At 29.4% G+C, this 20,007-nt stretch overlaps 1 protein-coding gene across 1 annotated transcript in view; it reads left to right on the top strand.

The window, feature by feature from the left end:
- Window positions 1-20,007, top strand: part of LOC111636533 (SH3 domain-containing RING finger protein 3-like) — a 47,017-nt gene extending 27,010 nt beyond the window's left edge. The window contains exons 2-12 of the mRNA XM_023381814.1: window positions 1,268-1,711; window positions 3,189-3,247; window positions 6,715-6,928; window positions 9,925-10,020; window positions 13,267-13,307; window positions 13,447-13,532; window positions 15,324-16,570; window positions 16,662-16,831; window positions 16,919-17,090; window positions 19,299-19,468; window positions 19,561-20,007. Coding sequence (XP_023237582.1) covers window positions 1,331-1,711; window positions 3,189-3,247; window positions 6,715-6,928; window positions 9,925-10,020; window positions 13,267-13,307; window positions 13,447-13,532; window positions 15,324-16,570; window positions 16,662-16,831; window positions 16,919-17,090; window positions 19,299-19,468; window positions 19,561-19,729 — 2,805 coding nt within the window. The 5' untranslated portion in view covers window positions 1,268-1,330 and the 3' untranslated portion in view covers window positions 19,730-20,007. The remainder of the gene's footprint in view (window positions 1-1,267; window positions 1,712-3,188; window positions 3,248-6,714; window positions 6,929-9,924; window positions 10,021-13,266; window positions 13,308-13,446; window positions 13,533-15,323; window positions 16,571-16,661; window positions 16,832-16,918; window positions 17,091-19,298; window positions 19,469-19,560) is intronic.

Raw genomic sequence — 20,007 nt, forward strand, 5'->3', positions numbered from 1 at the left:
CAAACTTTCTAATGATCTCCTTAACTGTACTGGGAAAGTCAATCAAGAGCCCTTGCTAGCATTTTTTTTTTGTTTGGCACTCTTTGTTTAAGGGTATGATGGCATTGAGTGCTCATTAACTTTTACTGTGCAACCTTTACATATATTTTTCCTAGGTAAGAGATGATTTAAAAAACTTAATAATTGAACATACTTTTCAAGACTTTGGTATAATTTAAATTTGTTCAAAACAATCTCTCTCGTCTTACATAATCAATCAATCAAAGCAAATGATTTATTCATTCAGCAAAACAAAATATACAAAAACGAAATGCAGTTAAGTGTATTGACGGATGAAAAGAGAAATTGAGCCTTTTTTTAAGTTCTCCGAAAAAGTAAATAAATTTAAAATGACAGATGTTATTAAAAATTAAAATTAGTTTTTAGTTAACTGATTGATAAAAAATATATTTTTTTAAAATAAACAAATTATTTATTAATGTTTTCTAATTTTCAACCTTACTAAGTTTGGCATTTCAATTGCTGCAGAAAGAATATTTCTCTGAATTATTGACGACAAATATAGAGCATCAAATCAGAAAATAGGGTTTTTAAATGTGTGAAGTCATTTACGTATTTGTGATTGTCAAATCTTGCATTATAATAGTGATTTTTCTTAGAAAAGTTAAAATGATCAAACATCCTTACTAGACCCGATATGTTCTAAAGCTTATACGTCAACCAAAGCCAAATATTATCGGGCCAGAAATAGCTTTTCTGGCCCAATAATATTCGGCTTTGGTTGACGTATAGCTTTAAAGTTAAAATGTGTACAAGAAATGCCATCAATCTACAGTTTTTACATCCTTAAAGGATTCTTCACAATTCTTATGGCTTTGACCCTCAGTGAAATTGGCTAAAATTTTAATATGCTATACTTTTTGACTATCTGATCAAAAGTGTCAATGGACACAAAGCTTTAAAAATTGCTACAGCCATTTGAATGTGTGGGAGATGTGAGTAATTATTTCAAAAAGTTTTATGGCAATCTTTTTCGACATATACTATGTCGGGTATGCACTAAATCAGTGGTTCTCAACCTTTTTTGTTGATGTACCCCATTAGCCCATTAGTTGTTTCTCGAGTACCTCTTATATTTTTGTACGTAAATTTTATAATTACTGCGTTAGATGTATACAGCTCTTATAACTGAGAGCCATAAAAAGCTCTAACTATAACTAAAAGTGGATTACTTATTTTACGTAAATAATAAATTTAAACAGGNTAGGAATATATGTGCTTAAAATATTGCTAAAAGCTGCCAAAAATCTTCAAATCCAGATTATCAAGAATGGATGAAGCTTTTCTAAATGATTTATTGGAATGTTCAGTTTGTCTTGAACAGCTTGACAGTACTAGTAAAGTTTTACCTTGTCAACATACTTTCTGCAAACGATGTCTAGAAGATATTGTAAGTTGCCACAAGGAACTAAGATGTCCCGAATGTAGGATTCTTGTCGAAACGAAAGTTGAAGATCTTCCATGTAACATATTGCTAATACGATTATTAGAGGGCATTAAGAGCACTGCTGCATTAAATAAAAATGTATCATCTGCTAATAGCACACATACTAAGACCGAAGCAATGATATTTCAAGGACCAAAGACATCACTTCCTACTAATCAGTTACAGCATTCTGCATCATCAGATTTAAGGGCCCATATAAAACAGGTGATTTTTATTAAACGCTTTAATACTATTTGAATGAATACGAAAAGTACCGGTTATTGTATTCTGTAATTGTCACTTCTACCCTTAATTAATAGTAGAAGTAACAATATTTACATAATTATATAAACTTGCAGTAACAATACAGATTTTACTAATATTATATTAGAAAAAAATTCATTTATGAATTCTGACATTATCATGAGAAATGCTTTTGCCGAAACTTTAACGCTTTCTAACTTAGAACAATGTTTAGAATTTAGTTTCACATTTCAAAAAAATCGAAATTTCTTACAGTTTCTGTACAACTTTTTTTTCCCTTCTCTGTGTTTCAGAACTTGTTTTTTCCTTTATTTATATTCTATTTTTTTCTTTGTGTCTTTTATAGAAAACTTTGGAGTTAGGAGGAATATTTCTTAACTTTAAAGTTCTGTATATCATTGAATACTTTCAACATCGTGTATTAATTGACAAAAATACAAAATTATTGAAAAAGTGAATAAAAAAAATAGTTGACGTTCTTAATAAATTTTATATATTTATTAAGAATTTCAATAGAATTTATTTATTTATTTATTGTTAACAAGATAATGTATTGTAGTTGAATATTTTTAAAATTGTAAGCTTCCCGTTAAAAAAAACTACTTTAATCTTAAGTTACACTTACTCTCTAACAAGCAAACATGCTTATCTTAATAAACTTGAAAATGTAAAATAATCTAAGTATTAACATAAATTGACTATTCATATACATAAATATTCAAACTGTAAATTCAACCAAATGATTGCCTTAATTAATCAGGCTATAAAAACGTTATTATTAATGATTAGATACTAAGTAATTTTATATCAGAGGGAGGTGTTAGGTGCCATCTCTTACCTAAATTAATAATTATAATTTATTAAATAATATAATTAAATGGTTATATGTAAAGTTTAAATACATATTTAAACTTTACATATAACCATTTAATTTATAACCATTTAAGCAAAGAATTGCTCAGAGGGCTGGGCGTCACAACTAGCAAGTGCATCACACTGTAGTGGAGGTTGTGGGTTCACGTCCTGCTTCAGGCTAGATCTTTTCTTCCAGGGGGTTCTAAATGATTTAATAAATTATTAAAAATTATAATTATTAATTTAGATAAGTGACGGCACCTAACATCTACCTCTAATATCAAGTTATTTAGTATCCAATCATTAATAATAGCATATTTATAGCCCGATAAGGCAATCATTTGGTTGTGTATCAAGGTATCAGGCTTTGGGATGGTTAGAACTGTAAATTTATGAATGAATAAATAAATGTTAGAATTTGACTCGTATCATTTTCATTACGTGCAGTTTGTATAATTTGTTTTTCAGAATATTATGAATGAGTACAATAGTAAATTAAGATAAAAGTGTTAATAATGTATTGTTTATTTATATTTATAAAACATGTCACATGAAAATTTTAAAATCATATTGCATTATGTAGGTTATTCAACCTCTTCCTTGTGCAAAAGCATTATATCCATATGAAGCTAAAAGATTAGGGTAAGTAAAGTAGATTTATTTATTATTGTTTTTTAATTAAAGTCGATGTAATGATTGAAAATTTTAGTTTTAAGTTAATTCTATTTAATTAAATTTCATTCATAGGCAGTGCTCTTTTTCTAAAAGAAATTACTACTGTAACACATATATGATGATTGAACATATAGAAATTTTTACTGAAAAACTGCTGGTACTATGTAATAGCAATTTCTCAGTAAAAAAGTTCTATACACTAAATTCTCAGTATAAATTATATAAGGTAAACAGGAGTATTCTCGGTATATAGTTTATAAAAATTCTAATATTCTCAGCATAAACAGCATATAGAACTTTTTACTATCTGCCGGTCTGGTGCATTCTGGATGAAAAGTAGCCTGGCCATAGATAATCCTGATTTACAACAATAACTAAGCTTTAAAAACTGTTATGAAATTATAATAATAGTTCTTATGTAAAATAAAATAGGAAAGAGACTTAAAAATCAAATGTTTATTAGAAAAATTTAATCTTGAGACATTTTAACCTTTAGTTGCTCATGTTTACTCAATGAACAGTATTGCTTGCATATCGGAGATGACAGGCTACTAAAATGTTATATTCAAATTGTAAAATTGCATCAAAAACTATGACTAAATCTTCAAATTCTGAATTTTGTGTACTGTCTAACAATATAAAATACTTGTGGGTTGAAAAAAATTCACTTTTGGTAATTGTTTAAATGTAATTTGATCCAAAAATGCAGAAAATTAAATGCATCAAATTTCAACTCGCTGTTCCACTGACTGACATCAGGTGTGTTTTGTAATTGAAGATCGATAGGTTTCTTTCAAGGTCTGGATAGTAAAACTTTATTACTTTTGGGGAGGGTGAAAAGAGAGTGGCGAGTCCCACCCATTTGTAAAGTAAACAAACCATAAAGTGTTTTATTACCCCAATAAAAATCACTTCCTTGGTTAGAAATCAATCAAGTTACAAAGTTATTGTTTTGTCCTACTTAGAAAAATGTTTTAAGATTAAACAGTTAGTTTTTGTCAGATTGGATTACCATAATTTTATTATTATTATTATTATTATTATTATTTTTTTTTTTTTGCAACATAGTTTGTGGCTGATTGTCTATATGAGAAATGAAGGAATCGCAAATAATAAGAGATCATAAAAAATTCGGCAAGTTGCATAATGATGTCAAATTCATAAATTTAAAGCTTTATAACTTAAAAACATGTAATAGTATTACCAAATAAAGGCATTTGTCATGATAATTGAATGGAACAATTATGAAATAAAGAAAAATTTTAGTTATTGCAAATTTGGAAGAATTAAATTTTCTCATGCTTTAGTGGTGACGAAGCAATGTGACGATACACGTGAGAAAAATTTCGTTTTCAAAAATAAATGCATCGGTCCATTCAAAATGAATCGAAATTTGTGCAAAGATTAAGAAAGAGCAAAGAATATAAAGAATAGAATTTTTGTAAAGATATATTTATTATAATTGCTGTTGTGTTGAATTGTACATATTATGTACAACAGTTGCAAAGCCACACCCACTGCAAATTTTTACAACACTTTTAGTTGCATGGCATCCACAGGCAGTTATGGATATATTACAAAGGGTTAAAGATTTATTATTTCATTTAGTCAATTATTGAAACAAATTACTTGATTTATGTTGTTAACATTAAGTAATCATATTATCAAGTGCATGTTCAAAAAATAGCCTCTTACAATGTTCAGTAATTTCAGATGACGAGTTATTTCAATAGAAGTTTTGCAATAAGGGAATGCAATGCATGATGTGTCATCCATCACTATTGGTCAAACATTTTGGTTACAACATAGGTTTGGATTTAGAGCATTCAATTGAAGTATGTACAGTACATCAGCTTCTATAATTATGTGCTTATTATCTGTATTGGCTGGAAAATGAAAGAGGAATTTTAGTTTGTTAGAATTTTTATTATACAAATAATTTGCCAGAATTTGAGAAATATTACAGTACTTAAGTTTGCTTTCAGTATAATTTTCCATATATTATTTCTTTCTTGTTTCTGTAAGCACTTTTAATAAACCGTTTTTTCTTTCTTTTATTGATGTATAAAATAAAAATGAATAAATGAAAAATATGATAAAAATAATCAATTTAAATTATACTAAAATCTTGATTATAGACTGTCCTCGTGTATAATTCTCAGAAGCAAAACTTGTGCAGGAATATTGAATTTTTTGTGGATAAGATGCTCTTATATACAGGCCACAACTTATAATTAAGGTTTTGGGGTTCAGCTCCAGAATAAAACCCATAGGAAAGGAACAGCATAGATTTTTAAGTGTCTTTGACAGTTGAATGAATTTTACGAATAAGTTATAACTGTGTATAGGCTATGGTCTACAGCCAAGGTTTCAGGGTATTTATGTAACACTTTAAGAGCAACTTCAATGACAGCAATGTAGATGATGCTTTTGCATTGATGGATATTTTTTCATTTGTCGTCATTGTTAAAGTTGAACGCCACATAACTCATAAGAAGTCCCTTTTCCTGCATTAAAACTTTGCAATTCACTGCAATGTTATTCTGTTATAGTAAGAACCAGCCTTTAAGCTTTAATGCTTTGCATACAATATGGAATCCTCAAACTGATAAGTTGTAAGTGGTTGCAGCCAGAAAATTTTCTTTGATTAACTGGACATGTTAGAGATGTTTTAATTTTAAAGAAAATATATATGTTTAATTCTTATTTACACAGTGATTTAAAAGGGTTTTTTGACAGTTCAGCATGTCTGCAAGGTCCTTTTAACTCTGACAGTTAACAGAGGCCAGGGATCATTCAGATGATGTGTATTAACAAATTCTTTTTATTACATGCGTTTTCGATTAGTAACTTGCCGATCTCTCTTCGGTAAATAGATGTAATCTACAACAAGAATTACACCCTCCTGTTTGATAATCACCTACTATTTAGCAGTTACATATTATAATGGTATTTGTCAATATTACTATGTAATGGGTAATTGATTGTCAAACAGGAGAGTGTAATTCTTGTTGTAGATTACATCTATTTACCAAAGAGAGATCGGCAAGTTACCAATCGAAAATGCAATAAAAAGAATTTGTTAATACACATCATCTGAATGATCCCTGACCTCTGTTAATTGTCAGAGTTAGAAGGACATTGCAGATGTGCTGAATTGTCAAAAAACCCTTTTAAGTGATAGTGTAAATAACTAAACAATCTAACACCTAATGTTAATTTTAGATCAGTTTTTATATGTTTAATCCTGTTTATGAAAAGTTTGATCTTTTGTAAAGGTGGTTCAACCAGAGGTTTTACACTATTTATGTATTAATCTAAATATTGTACTGTATGTATGTATGTATGTATTAGTTTAAATACATAAAATATACATTTACTTTGTTTTACTAATTATATGGTAAATTATATATGATAAATTTTTATTTCTATAGTGATTTATCCTTTAAAAAAGGAGATATGATTGTTCTGAGAAAAAGAATAGATCAGAATTGGTATGAAGGAGAAACAAATGGAAAATTGGGCTATCTTCCAGCTACACATATTCAGATCATTGTACCACTTCATTTTCCCATTCCCCAGGGAAAAGCTCTGTATGATTTCCATGCCAATAATAAGGATGATAAAGACTGTTTAACATTTTTAAAGGTAAGACTGTTACTGAATTTAATATTCAGTAATTAATAATGCAGTTTAGATTAAATTAAGGATCTTGAAAATTACTTTAGAATGGAATTTTCAATTGTGATTTGAATTAAAATTGAAATTTAAATAAAATTATATGATTTTTTAATGTAATTATGCATATTTGTGTACTGTTATGTCATTTAAAAGGTTTATACATTCTTGGTGGTATTATATATATTAGCCAGAACACATTAAATATTCAGTTTGACCAGTATATAACTTGCTAGTTACTTTGATGTCATGGTCATTAGAATTTTGAATCAAATTCATACTGAGTAAAATCTCTAATTATTTTTATAAATGCTATTCATCTCTCCTTTTTTAGTTTTACAAAAATTACTTGTGAAAGAAGTAAAGATTTTAAAATTTTAAATCAATTTATAATTTTTACATATTACTTTTCAAATACCTCACTGAGTACAACATTTTTCATTGTTCAACAGAACACCTATTTCCATCTATATTTAAAATATTTTACCCTGGACAGAGCTACTTCACAAAGTACGTTTGCACATTGTCATGCCTGCACAATGGTAGCCTGTTTGACTAATTCTTTTCTATTTTATAAGTGTGATTATGTCCTGATTATAAGCTAATTACTGAGCTAGGAATTTTAATTTATGATAATCTCGCATTTAGTAGTTAGTAAAAAGTGTAAAATAGTTTTTAAAAAAATTAAATTTAATGTTTTATTGAATTTTTTTTATGTACAAAGCAGGATATAATCAAGTACCTGTAAAAGTCTACTGTAAAAGGAGGACAATTCTAATGTAGAAATCCTTCATATATATATATTGTATATACAGTGAAACCTCCATTAATGGACACTTCCGAATAGCGAATACCTCTATTTAACGGACATTTTTACAATCCCCAGACCCTTCAAATAGGACATCTATCATATTAATCTCTAAATAGCAGACAATCTAAATAACGGGTGTTTTTGTCCATAACTGAAAACGCAATGTCCTGCATTTGATATTCCAAATGAATTAATTATATATGAAATATTTTAAAAGAAAAGCAAAGAATCAGTTAAAATACTCTTTCAGATGATGAATTTTGACCATAGGCATCGAATAAAGACTGGCTTAAAATAGGAATAGGAGAGGAGGGCAGGTTATAAAAAGTTGAACAATATTATTTATTTGTTAGAGAAGTTTAATCTGGTTAAGTTGTCAATCACCATTTATCATTACACATAATTTTATTAAACATCTCTTTTATTGTTGGAATTAAGTTTATGATACCAAAAAACTATAAATTTTTCTGAAGTTATTCATTCATTTGACAAGAACCGTAGTGTAGTAGTAATGAAAAAGAAACTTAAGATCATAAATGCAAGAAAACTGAATATCTTCCCACACTTTAAACTGATCGGCAAATCACCTTTGTAGCACGACCTTTAAACTTTCACCAAACAAATGCTGTTGTCCTAACTGTTTTAACAACTTTGTGGTGGCTGAAGTGTAGTTTTTAATAAATCAGTTACCGAGAAAAGCAAAAATGTTTGAAAAGTTACACCTACTTGATAACTAAAGACAAATCCCTGTATCAATTTTTATTAGTCGCTTACATCATAAGTGATGTTATAAATGTAACAATTTGGAATATATTTCCTGCCCCTTGAAGTGGATAGCAAATCGCCTTCATAATTTGACATGTGAATGAGATTCAATTAAAATGAGATTTTTACAACTGAAAAATAAATAATATATTGTATATATATTTTAATTATATATGCTATGCATACTGCTCAGGACTGGAGTTTGTAGACTAAGCCCCCAACTCTTACTTCAAGTCAGAATTTTAGGCAGTTCCACTGATTCTGACCCTAGAATTATAGAAGGCCTGACTCTGACTCCAACATATGTCTCTAAATAATAATTTAAGATATACTTTGATTACATTAACCCAGAATGTCATTTCATCACTATCAAGTGAATCATCAGACGTTTCTTATCTTATTTTTACAGAGTTTTCACTATGGCTGTGCTAAACCAAAATTTTTATATTCACATTGAACTTGATACTGAGATATATTGATATCAGATCAATATACTGCTATCAAATATTAAATACCAATAAAGATATCAATATTCTAAAATCTAGAACAGTGATGATCAACCTTTTCAGGATGAGGGCTGGAAGGGAACTTTGTAGATCTCTGTAATGACTACATACAATCTTTCTTATGAAGTTGCTGATTTTAAGCCTACTGAGACTTGTGCTAGGTATACAAACAAGTTAATTCTCAGATTTTTATAACTTCAAAGTGAATAAACCTATTTGAGTACAAGAACTAGTGTATTTATATGCTGTCAGAAATTCTAATAACATTACAGTAATACAATGACCAAGTTATTCTGTGATTTGGCATCTCAGGATTATAATTGTTTACTTCAATCTCTGTAGCCTAATTATCAACTAATCCATACAGGGCAAATTGATAACACTGTTACTTTCCTTATTTTCATTGTTTTCATGAATTACATTCATTGCTTGTTCTTGAAATCTTGATTCTCAGAAACTCATTCTACTCTTGAAAGTTCACAATTCTTAAAAGTAGTTGATTCTGCCTGTGGTTAATTCTAACAGCAGATTCTATCTGTGTCCCCCTTGCTACCTAACCTTTCTTTATCCAACAAGGTTCAAAATAATTCTGCGAATACAGTTTGTTAAGCTGTGCAATGACTATTATATCTGGAGGCAATTTTATATATTTGTAAAAATTAATTTTTTACTTTATTCAGATTACGTTCTTCATATCCAGAAACTCGTTCTATTTTTGCATAGGCTAGGTTTTTAGCTTATTATAAAATTTAACATAGAAATCACTCTGAAGAATTTTTCCATATAAGCAGGTTTTGTTTTAGATGGGTTGTACCGTATTAATTTTATAAGTTGTTGTGTAATTACAATTTAATTTTAATATTATTTAATTAATAATTTTTAAGGGTGAAACTGTAACATTTATGAGAAAAGTTGATTCTAATTGGGCAGAAGGAAAAATTGGAGAAAGATCAGGAATATTTCCAATTTCATTTGTAGAGGTTTGTATTCAAGTTTTTTAAAATTTTATTTAAATATATAAATAATAATGTATAATTATGTACCTTTTTAAAATTTCTTTTGGTCAAATTCTCCAAATCTGAAGTGAATAAATTACATGGATTTTTTGGAGATGAGATGTATAGTATTTGAAAAAATTAATAAAAACTCGCATAGATGAAAATTATGTATGTATGTNTCAAATTTCTTGAGTCATCTTTAAAGTTGGATAAAGTATATCTTCAGTTATTTGAATAGACACATCAAGATAACATTAGACCTAAAGGTTGACTTCTTTGAATTATACATATATTTAAAAAAAAAATTTAAACGGGACTTTTTCAAATACTATATAATAGCATCAGAAATTCAGTTTGTTGATATATAAAATCATTCAAAGGAATCAAGAAGCAAATGCATCAGATTCTTCTTGGAATCGATATCCTGGAAAATGAAACTCGGCAATTGAGCAGGTGGTAAAATTATTTTGCTTCAAATATTAATTAATAGCTGGGAACCAATGAAATTTCTGTTACTATTAACATACTTTAGTTGAAAATCATAAATAACAAAACTTGATGAATTCATTTACACATAATTCCTTAACTAAATAACTCTTTGCAAAACAAATTCTTTTATAATTTTAATTTACATAGAATTAAATAACTGCTTACGTAAGTTAAATTAACATGAATTCTATTAACACTAATATGAAATTACAACAAAGTACTGTTAAAATCATTACACTTTTCATTTGCTAAAAAACAAATAACATAAACTTTCAATAATTTACATACTTAACGTGTAATGTAAAATTCTGACAGTAGTTAGTTACTTTGCCAGTTTATTCCAGTAATTGGGCAAAATTTCATCACGAATTCATTTCTCTCACATGTTTGCATCTTTTCATTTAAATTATATTTGATTATTAATATTTTTCTTGGTAAATTTGGTGAATTGTCAGCAGTATGTAAGTATTCGGAATTTTAATTTATAACTTGTGTATAAAAATCAAACAAGCATTACAGAACATGCACCAAAAAACCTCTCTTGCATCCATTGACGGAATTTAAAAAAAAAAAACAAACATTGTATGCAAACACACTAAAACAATAAGTTAGATGAATGAAATTATGATAAATATATACAATTCAGTGATTACATAAATACAGTTCTTTACATTAAATTATATATATCTATAATATGCAAATATTTATCCGACATTGAAAAAATCAAATCCAACATGTTAACGTCAGATCAGTTCTAATAGATCTTGAATTACATCCATTTTATTTAAATAGGGCAAAAGATTTCATATCTGGGGGACTTATCTGATTCAATGCTTGCAAATTGGGCTATAATTTGAAAGATTCGTAGACCTATAAATTCTCACTGTCATCTGTCTTGTCTTTCCTTAATCTTGAGAACAGTGTTAGATAGATGAAAGCCAAGACCAAATATGGAAAGCTTAGGGGCAGACGGCATCAATTAATTATATATAAACTTCTGGTCTAGACCAGAAGTCACGTGAATTCGATTAAAAAATTTTTCCCTGAATGGAGTTACATAGATGAATGGCATGACTGTTGTTATCAGGAAAAGTATGATGTACAGGGGCAAGACTAAAAATTTGAGATGGAGAGCATATGTTTTAAATTGAATAAATTAAGAATATGATTAAAAATTGCAACCTGGCATTGTGATGATGTCACAATAAATAATTCTACATATACATTTTTTTTTTTTAAAGAATTTCTTGCTTTTATTTTAATGTATATAATTTATTGATAAGGACTTTGTTAATTTTCAAAATTAATAATACAAAAATACAATTAAATTATTCCAAAAATTTAATATTTTTAAAGTCATTGAAATAACAGTTCAAAATAATATATTTCACAAAATCATTATATTTGATGATTATTAAAATTAAAAATAACGAAGTCTTATCTTTTGAATAAAAGCGATTTATTCACTGTAAAAATGTTTATTTTACCATCGGTGAATCAGTCACTTTTATTGAAAATGAGGATGCTCCAATGCTGATATATAAAAATTAGGAAATCCCCAAATGATATTCATACATCTAAAAAAATACTCAGTTTTCTTTTAATACTGTATAAAAGTACAGAATAAATGCAAATTTATTATGAAAACAAATTTAGAAAGTTAAATTCATTAAAGAAATTAGATGATATGAGAAAAATTTGATCTATTTTTATCATTCTGATCGAAGCTTATGTTTTTAATTGATGTTTACCTTTGAATTTTACGAAGAAATTAGAAATTTGTGAATTAAAATGAAGTTAAGTCGTCTTCTTGTGTTTATACTGATATGATTTTATTTGTTTTGTATTATCGTTTACACATTAATGTAATAAATTTAGACTTTTGGAATTAATAATGATGTAAGAAAAACTTTGGAACAACTTCTTGATGATTTTGAAATTAAATGTTTTTTTTTTTAAATTTTAATTCAAAAACTAGAAAAAATAATTTACTACAGATTTACCTATTGGCATGATGTCCATAAAAATTTCAATGTTGCTTTCTTTGACTTTCCTGATTATTCTCAATGTTATATATTAATTATATATTATATCTCCTTTGTACCTGTACATTATATTGTTTACTAAGATTAGATTTGACTTTTTTTCTACATTAAACAATTGTTCAGTTAAAACTTACATTAAACTTAAAAAATGAAAAATAGACACTTTTTATAAACTATAAAAATGTATAGGTTGCTTTTTGCTACATTAGCTACTATATAGGATAAGGAAGCAAGCAGATAAGTCCATTTATCATATAAAATTATGGCTACACTTAAAAACATTTTAAAATGAATACATTTGTAGACAAAATTACAGTAAATAATCACTTATTCACTGAATGAACTGAAGCAGAATTGTAACATTATTTATAGCTTTTTCAAAAGCATATATGCGACGATTTAAATTAATTAAAAGAAAACATCAGGTAGCAGCTGAACGTTTATACATAAGAAGAATTGCGATTTAAAATTGATTAAATTTAAACATTAAAAATAATACATTTGTCATTTTCATAAAGTGCTTACTAAATGTTGCAGCAGTAAGAAGATTATGATAACAATGGATGTGATAATTTTTCAGTCAGATCTGCAGAATGTTAATTGAGGAAAAAAGAAGAGACAAAAAACAAAACAAAAACAAAAAGTGATTAGTTGATGATTGGTTCCATTTATAGGTAATTTTATTTATTTTCAGTTAAATGCTTCTGCAAAAGCATTAATGAAGCTTTCATCCAAGTGAGTATCACAAACTGAATTATAACTAAGGTATTACTTATTTAAAGTTAATTCTGACACAATTGCTTATATTGATTACATTGTAGTTGTGGAAATACATGATGGGCCAACCATTTAAATGGTTTCTTTTCCTGTTCAGTCAACAAATGACCAGACCGAGTTTGTCGACGACGACGTGTGAAATTCAGCCTGCGTGTAATCAGACAGAGCCTACCGTCGTCTCCAGTGAGTATTTCTTTCTATCAGTTTTGCCAATATTGATGTATTTTAGACTAATGAAAAAATTAATTTTGTTTATGGCAGTTAGAATAAAACTGTTACTCCGAAATAGGCTTATAGGTGTATAAAATCGATTCTGCTTAATTGGGACATATTGGGACTAATTCATTTTGGCCCAATTAAAAGGCTGCCCGAATTAAACAAACTAATAATAAATTCTAAAATAAAATATATATGTGGGTAAAAAAAATAATAATTAGACACTATTTTAATGCTTTATTAAACCAAAATACAGAAAATATTTGTACTAAAAATTTGCCAGACTCACGACAATAGACGATTCACATCATGCTAATAGCGGGGTTGAGGCCGAAGTTTTAAACGTGAAAACATGTACGTTGGATGTACAGTGCTGCTTTTCTGTAAGTTTGACAATGGTGTTTGGAATGTCGAGCATGATTCCACTGACTATCCAAATGCTATTGTCAAACTTCTAGGCTTACAGAAAAGCGGCGCTGAACATCTGACATATGCATTTTCGCATTTAAAACTTTGGCCTCAACCTCACTAATGTCAAATATTAGTAGTGATGTAAACAAGGGTTGATCATTTGATCTGTTCCTGATCGAACAATCAACCCTCCCTTTCTCCCTTTTTAGTTAGAACATATCCAGGTTCGTCCAAAAGTTACCTCATGGCCTTTCTTTGAGCACAGTTTCCTTTACTTGGAAATGGGCCACTTTGGCTGGAACATCCGTAGAATCTGCCAGCTCCAGATGCTGGTCCCAACGATTGGATGGCTGCTGTCTGAGTCTAGATGTAATCATGCACACAACACCTTCCAAGAGAACTCTAGCTGTCTTCCAACGTAGTCGAGAGACCTCAAAATATTGGCTGGGGTCTTTGTTCCCTCTCTATTAAAGAGATTGTCTGGTCCAATCCAGAGCAGGGTCAGTAGCTCACATTCAGACAGGATCTTGGTGTGATGTGTCTTGCTGTGCTGACCTCCTCCAGAAAAACTGAACTGTCTGAGTGAAAGACAAAATTGCTTTGTCTCCACTAACCATCAGACCTACACGAGATTAGTGTACTGTGTTGACATATTTTTGGAAGATCCCTAAAATATATCAAAAATTGCTAAATTCCTTTTCTGCTACTGTCACAATTAAGCGTTTAAATTATGTATTAGTTTATTAGTTTGGTTTCTGTTCTTTGAGAATTTGGCCCAAAAATGTAGCTGCCTCAATTAAGTGGAATTGACTGTATGTAGTCTTAATTCCAGAATTAAATTTCTTTTAAGACTTTCATGGCAACTTGACTATATTTAGCTGAAATCAAATGAAATTTGCATTTAAATTAATTATATGTTAAATGAGAAATACATTTTGACATAACACAAAAAAAAATTTAAATATTTGTTAAAATAATAATGGTTATTTTGATTTAAAATTAATTTATGCAACAATAAATTGAAGTTTTTCAGTTAAAAAAGTGTTTTAAATTAAATTTAAGAATTTTTGACATCAAAGTGAATAGGGCCATAGTAACAAGTAATAATTAAAAAATTGTACAAAGTATGTTTAATTAAGATTTTATTGTATATTTTTAAATATTTTTATTGATAAGGTTTATATTTTAAATTTTTANAATCCTTAAATGCAATATTCAGATGGAATATTTATATTTTAAATTTTTATGAAATATAAACTTGTTTTTATTGAATACTCAAATTTTTTTTAGTTAAAATATATCTAATTTTTCTCTTTCTTCTAAACTTTTTGTTTTACATCTTTTCAGGCGTGCATCCAGTGTCCCTTCCTGCAAGTTCAAATATGCAATACTGTGCTCCTCCTCCTACGTCGTCACCTTCGGTGTCAGTAACTACGACAGCCTCGACGTGTCCTTCATCTCCAATTTTTACGACGGTGGCAATGAAACTTCATGATCCTTTGTGCTCATCTATTTGGCAGACATCTCTTCCTCTTTCTTCAGGTGTCCCTTGTCCTTCTGATAGCAATCAACGAGATCATTCAACATATGGAAAACATAATCTGATGATAACTGCAAATTCTAGGGAAAGTCCTCCAAATATTCAAGTCTCGCAATCTATTATATATCAAAGAGACCAAAATTTATGTACGTTAAATGCTATTGGTTTGTCGAATAATTTACAGTCTTTTCCTCAAATTAGTTATTGCAACAATTACAAAAGAGAGCATGCATTACATGCTGTACCACAATCTTCTGTTAATTATTTAGATACTAATAGTCATTCTTTAATTACTCAAACACCCCACATAAATAATTATGATAGAGAGCAAACAATGAATGTTATGCAAATAGCCACAGTCACTTTAAGTGACAAAGAGGTTTCCCATCCAGAAACATATAATCATAGTATTTCCAGACTCACACCTCCTACTGTATCTTATGATGCTATTCCTGCTCCTGATGCATTTTCTTTGATGTCTCTACATACAAATAATTATTCAGAAGATCAAGTTAAGTTATTACCTTCTCATGAAGAAAATGTTTCTCCAGAATCAGAAAATGTTTCAATAGAGCAGCCTGCTGAAGGCACTCTAGAAACAGAGGAAGAACAACATACTTCTTCATTAAGCGATTCTGGACATGCAGTTTCTCGTGAAGATTCCCCAATTTTTTCTCCGGTATCAAATATTTCTGGAAGTCTTGAGAAAGAACAAGGACGATCGTCTCCGCTGATAACTAATTTTGTTCCAATTACCAATAATGAATCAACACAAAATATTGGCATTGTATCAAGTGGAATTCATAGAGAATCGACTCCTGCCACACAGGAAGATACGGCCATTTCTCAAACCTATTTAAAAGACAATATGAGTGTAACCTCAAGCAATCAACGATATTTTCAAACTATCGAACATGGATTACATGCATTTCCATCTTCAAATGTTGTAACTTCTTCCATGTCGCAAGGAGCTTACTGTCCCGATATATCATCAGCAGGACCTTCAAATCCTACAGTTATGGTGCAATCTTCATCTGATGCATCATCAACACAGGTTAGAATCGTTCATGTAAAATATATATCATCATCAATGTTACAATGTAAAATTTCTTAGTTAAATTAATACATAATTAATCTTTTTTTAGTGGAAAGAAAGATGCGAAACAATATCTGTAAATACAAGTTCACAAGATGGCGAAGAACTAGATAATAAAGTTGTCCTACCATGTAATCCGACACCAGCTAACCCGTCTTCACCTAGTGCAAATGGATCGAAGGTGTTGGAGAATGAAGAAATGTTGGCTTCACAGCTTTAGTAAGTAAATTTATTGAATTAGAAAGAGCATTTTCTATTTTTAATGATAAAATTAATTTTGATGTTTTTTTTTATTTTTTATTTTAGTTATTTGGCATTGTACAATTACCATCCACAAAAGAAAGATGAATTAGAATTAAAACGAGGTGAACTGTACATAGTGAATGAAAAATGTCAAGATGGTTGGTTCAAAGGTACTTCTATGAAAACAAGGCAGAATGGCGTCTTCCCTGGAAATTATGTTCAACCAACCAAGTATGTAACTAAACATTGTTTTGATGTTTGAATACATTTTTTTTTTTTTTTTTTTTTTTTTTTTGATGGTCATCATTTCCCCTTTCGGGGATCAGAATCATCCTTGTCCCGTTTTCACATCACAAGGAGGACGTTTCGTTTATTAAAATTAACATTATTACAAATTGACATTAAGTACATAGAGTAAAAAGTTATAAAATACATAAATAACACTGTACAGCCTGCTTGTCTAACTTGACAAGCATGTGCCGGAAGCTTTCCGGTCAATAGGTGGTGAAGAGGACTTTCTCCATCACCTTTACAAAAGTGTCCTTCTCACGAAGGTCCTGAGGTCATGTTTGAGGCACTTATCTCTGATGAGGTTATAGAGTTGTAGGTCATTATTTCCAGTGTTTAAATGATGAAGACTTAGAATTTCTGTCCTTTCTTTATCATACTTGTAACAGTTAAGTAATAGATGACTTATGTCTTGAATGCCGCTACCACAATCGCATACTTCTGATTGCCTTTTACCGATTTTCTTTAAGTATGAGTAGCAATTCCCGTGGCCTGTATATAGTTGACAATTGATGTGATCCATAGGGAGCCAATTGAGTTCTTTGACTCGTTCTTCCACGCTTGGTATTAACCAAAACATGTGTCTTCCTTTCTGAGAGTATGACCATCTGTCTTGCCACTCTGCAATGGTTTCGTCTCTGAGTAGTCTCTTTATCCCCGAAATGGGGATCCTGCCTTGAGTCACGTCAGTCATGTGTGCCGCCTCCTTAGCTAGGAGGTCCGCTCTCTCGTTCCCAAATATGCCACTATGGGCCTTTATCCATTNGCGATATCCTAGTACTATTATATGGAATAATTATACTTGTAGTCAATTTAAGCATACATTTCGGAACATATCGATGTGATTTAACGTTAACAACATGCTATGAAATCATTAAAATAATTTTATTGTATTTAACTCACGTTTATGAAATTATTTTCACTGCAACTGTTCGTTACAATGTCTACAAGACAACAAAACAATTAACGACTTATCGACATTATTATCAGTATTAATAGTAGTCAGTGAGAGCTACACTGATCATCTTCCGACACTAAAAGTAACACCTTCCTCTCAAATTTCACATAAACCCGATGTCACTCCGTGTAAGCAGATAATTTACAGCTTTTCTTTAATTTAATATGTTCATTTTCGCGTAAATTTTAAATCAAACAATAAAATACATATAAAAAAGCACTTTCGGAATTCCACGCGTATTTTATGTCATTAGAAAGAAGACAAAATGACGAAATTAAACATATAATCATAGTTTTTGATGTAATGCTGACTGTTTCACAGTTTGAGAATAAAAACTCGTTTCTTTTAATGTGACATAACTTGTTCATTTTTTTATATATATATATATATGCTTGAGAAGTAGGTCCTGTTATTTGGACAAGGAGTTGTTTGTGTTTAAGGCTATGTACTCACCATGTTTCGTTCAAATTGGAGACCCGAATGTCTAGCCCTCTCCCTGTAAGTGACAGCTTAACATGTTACTTTTGCTTTTCAGATGCCAAACTGATAAGGCTACCAGTACCTGCATTAATTAATAAGTAAAACTGATGGCGATAAATAGTTTGAAGTGGTGAAAAAATTTAAAACTGGCAAAATGGTTGGCAATATTTTAAAATTTTTCAGAGCGACTCTTGCAATTTTATTTATAACATGTGTTCAAAAAGTTCCAGGAAGGAGTTAGAAAATCAAATGTGTTAGAACATAAAGAAATTTGTTTAATGTTATTCAACTCTCAGCGCACTTTATACAGAATTTTTGCAATTCAGGAAACATTTAGAAAAATCAGTTTTTTTTTAAAGCTGACAAAATTTCAATTCTTCTTGAATGAGTTCTTTTGACTCAAGTTGTTTTCTTTTTAAAGTTGGAATTATTAATTGTTCTTCCACAATTCATCTATTTCCTTGAACTAACTCTTAATGAATTTTTCTTTTTCTAATGCAGAAAAAAATTTTTAAATAAGAAAGCAGTTTAAGTCAAGATAACTCAAACAAGATGAATCGAAGAAAGAAATTTTCAATCCCTGAAAGAAGCTGATTTTTCCAAACATTTCCTGAATTAGGGAAATTGTTTAATAAATTCTACTAATAATACTGACTTATCAAAAAGTCAAAATTATTTGTAAATGAAATTAAATAAAAATGACATTTATGAAATGTATTTTTTTTTTTTAAATATTATATTATTTTTAGATCAGTGTCATGTCCAAGTGAGGCATTAGGTAGTCAGACAGCTCTTCATAAGAAATCGTGTTCTTTAGATGGTAATGCAGCTGGAGTACAGAGGTTATCTTCTCGTTCTAAACAACCTGCACCTTTAATAAAAGAAAGGTAAGTACGTCCCCCTTCCGTACTTATAAGCTATGATTTAAAATTAGCACTTACAAATGGAGTCTAAACATATCCGGTTCTTAATTCTGTAGATTTCGTTGTATCGTGCCTTATCCACCAAACAGTGATTACGAGCTAGAATTAAAAGTAGGAGATATTGTTTATGTTCACAAGAAGAGAGACGATGGATGGTACAAAGGTACCTTGCAGAGAACAGGTAGAACTGGTCTTTTTCCAGCTAGTTTTGTCGAAAGTTTCTGACGTGCAGGCCTGCCATAGAATTTTGTACTTAAAAATATGATGTGCCACTACTTAGTATTGTTTAACTTGCTCGATTACTTTAAAAGAATTTTGGGAACAAATCATTGTGAACTTATTGTGATATTTGGAAGGCACCATAATTTCTATGGTGTTTGTAATTTTAGCATTTTGTACAGCGTATCAGAGGCATCAACTTTTTGAGGCCTTCTTCAGTCATTCATACGATGTCATAGAATTTTTAATATACAAAAAATAAGTAAAAAAAAAAAAATCTTGTT

This window comes from Centruroides sculpturatus, unplaced genomic scaffold (genome assembly GCF_000671375.1).
Source record: "Centruroides sculpturatus isolate CEXI.00-Female unplaced genomic scaffold, Cexi_2.0 scaffold996, whole genome shotgun sequence".
In the NCBI taxonomy this organism is placed as follows: Eukaryota; Metazoa; Arthropoda; class Arachnida; order Scorpiones; family Buthidae; genus Centruroides; species Centruroides sculpturatus.